Below are 1,790 nucleotides of genomic sequence, written 5' to 3'. Positions count from 1 at the left end.
TTGCGAGGGACAGCTTTTTCCTCGCAAACGAATCACAACTCTCTTGCCAATTTGCGAGGGATGTTCGAGGGACATTTCCCTTGCAAATTTGCGAGGGATTTGCGAGGGTCCTCGTCTTCATAGAAAATGACCCGCAAATTCGTCGCAAATTTGCGAGGGCATTTGTCCGTCGCAGGTTTCTGTCGCAAAGCACGTGTTTTCTTGTAGTAGTTGTTATGTATTCCCGACCACTACCAGTGATATATAACTGTGGAAAATACTTTTGTTGTCTTCATATTAGGTTTCTGGGAAACAACACGCTGAATGGTTCTTTGCCCACTGAAAAGAGCCGGAGTTTGAGCAATATGTGAGTTACAAAGTCCTTTCGAATTAATCACCTTTGAAAGCCACAAAGTCCTGATCATATATAATCTGAAACTGTTTTTGATTATATAACATATTCTGTACGTTATTCTTTCAGAGATGTATCCTACAATGATTTGTCCGGTAGTCTTCCTTCATGGGTCAGCTTACCAAACTTGAAACTGTAAGTACACAAAACACTCTCCACGCTTCTTTTTTCTTTTGTAAGAAACATTTATAAGAATTATAATAAAACTGTATGTTATTTTTGCAGCAACCTTGTTGTTAACAACTTCACTTGGAAGGTCTAGACAAGAGGTGATATTTTTTTCTTTTTATTAAAGTATGTTCTTGTTGATGCCTGAATATATTTTGTTTCTCTTCTCTCTAAATCTGTTTATATTTTGTTAAAAAGGGTTTTACCAGGACTAAAGTGCTTGCCGAAGAACTTCCCTTGCAATGAGGCAGAGGAATCTGTAAGTGTGACAAAGAGATATGTATATATATCATCATAAACGTTGTGATTAACCGTGTATTCTGTTGGAAAAAAAAATTTGCTTAAGGTTTGATATATTAATGACTGGTGGTCTAGATTCTGACTTTTCGGTCAACTGCGGAGGCCCACAACTACCGTCTGTTAGCGGAGAAGTATTTGAGAGGGAGGACGAGGATCTTGGAGCAGCTTCATTTTTCGTGAGTGATGTTCAGAGATGGGGAGCAAGTAGTGTAGGACTTTTTGCCCAGAGTATTAGTAATATATGGGTTGTTAACGCTTTGGACTCAGACCTTTTTCCGTCCGCAAGAAAATCTTCATCTTCCCTAAGGTATTATGGGTTGGGGCTTGAAAATGGAGTCTATACCGTAACACTTCAGTTTGCTGAAATACAGATTATTGGTTCTAACACATGGAAAGGTTTAGCAAGACGACTTTTTGACATTTATGTCCAGGTCTGCCCCCTACGGCGTTACAAGTTAACTTGTTGGTGTGACTAATAATCTTTCCTGCTGAATTCTGAAAAGTTGAAACCTAGCTCCGTATATGTTTCCAGGGAAGACTTGTTGAAAAGGATTTTGATATACGCCGAATAGTTGGTGGTGACGCTACTGTCGGAGGTGTTCAGAAAGATTATAAAGCAAATGTATCAGAAAATTACCTTGAAATTCATCTTTTATGGGCTGGCAAAGGATAAATTGGTGTTCCTACTATGGGTACTTATGGGCCATTAATATCGGCTGTCAGTGCAAAACCAGGTACCACAACTGGCGAATTTTTGTTTTTTATTTCCTTCTTTTTTTTACATCACCTGATGCCCAAGTGTTACATATTCTTGTTTAGATTTTACACCAACTGTAGCTAACAGGCCACCATCAAAGAAAAAGTATAGGACTGGTACAGTTGTGGGTGCTGGTCTTGGCCTAGGACTTTTGAGCATCTTTTTTGCGGGCGT

The 1,790-nt window shown here is 39.1% G+C and overlaps 1 protein-coding gene across 1 annotated transcript; it reads left to right on the top strand.

Annotated features, from left to right (window-relative positions):
- Window positions 904–1,537, top strand: LOC109125005 (probable LRR receptor-like serine/threonine-protein kinase At1g56140). Its single transcript, XM_019243992.1, has 2 exons — window positions 904–1,290; window positions 1,392–1,537. The coding sequence occupies exons 1-2, from the start codon at window positions 919–921 to the stop codon at window positions 1,530–1,532; spliced, it is 513 nt and encodes a 170-aa protein (XP_019099537.1). The 5' UTR covers window positions 904–918; the 3' UTR covers window positions 1,533–1,537.

Source organism: Camelina sativa, chromosome 3, assembly GCF_000633955.1.
Source record: "Camelina sativa cultivar DH55 chromosome 3, Cs, whole genome shotgun sequence".
In the NCBI taxonomy this organism is placed as follows: domain Eukaryota; kingdom Viridiplantae; phylum Streptophyta; class Magnoliopsida; order Brassicales; family Brassicaceae; genus Camelina; species Camelina sativa.
This window is presented reverse-complemented; position numbering and strand designations above follow the sequence as displayed.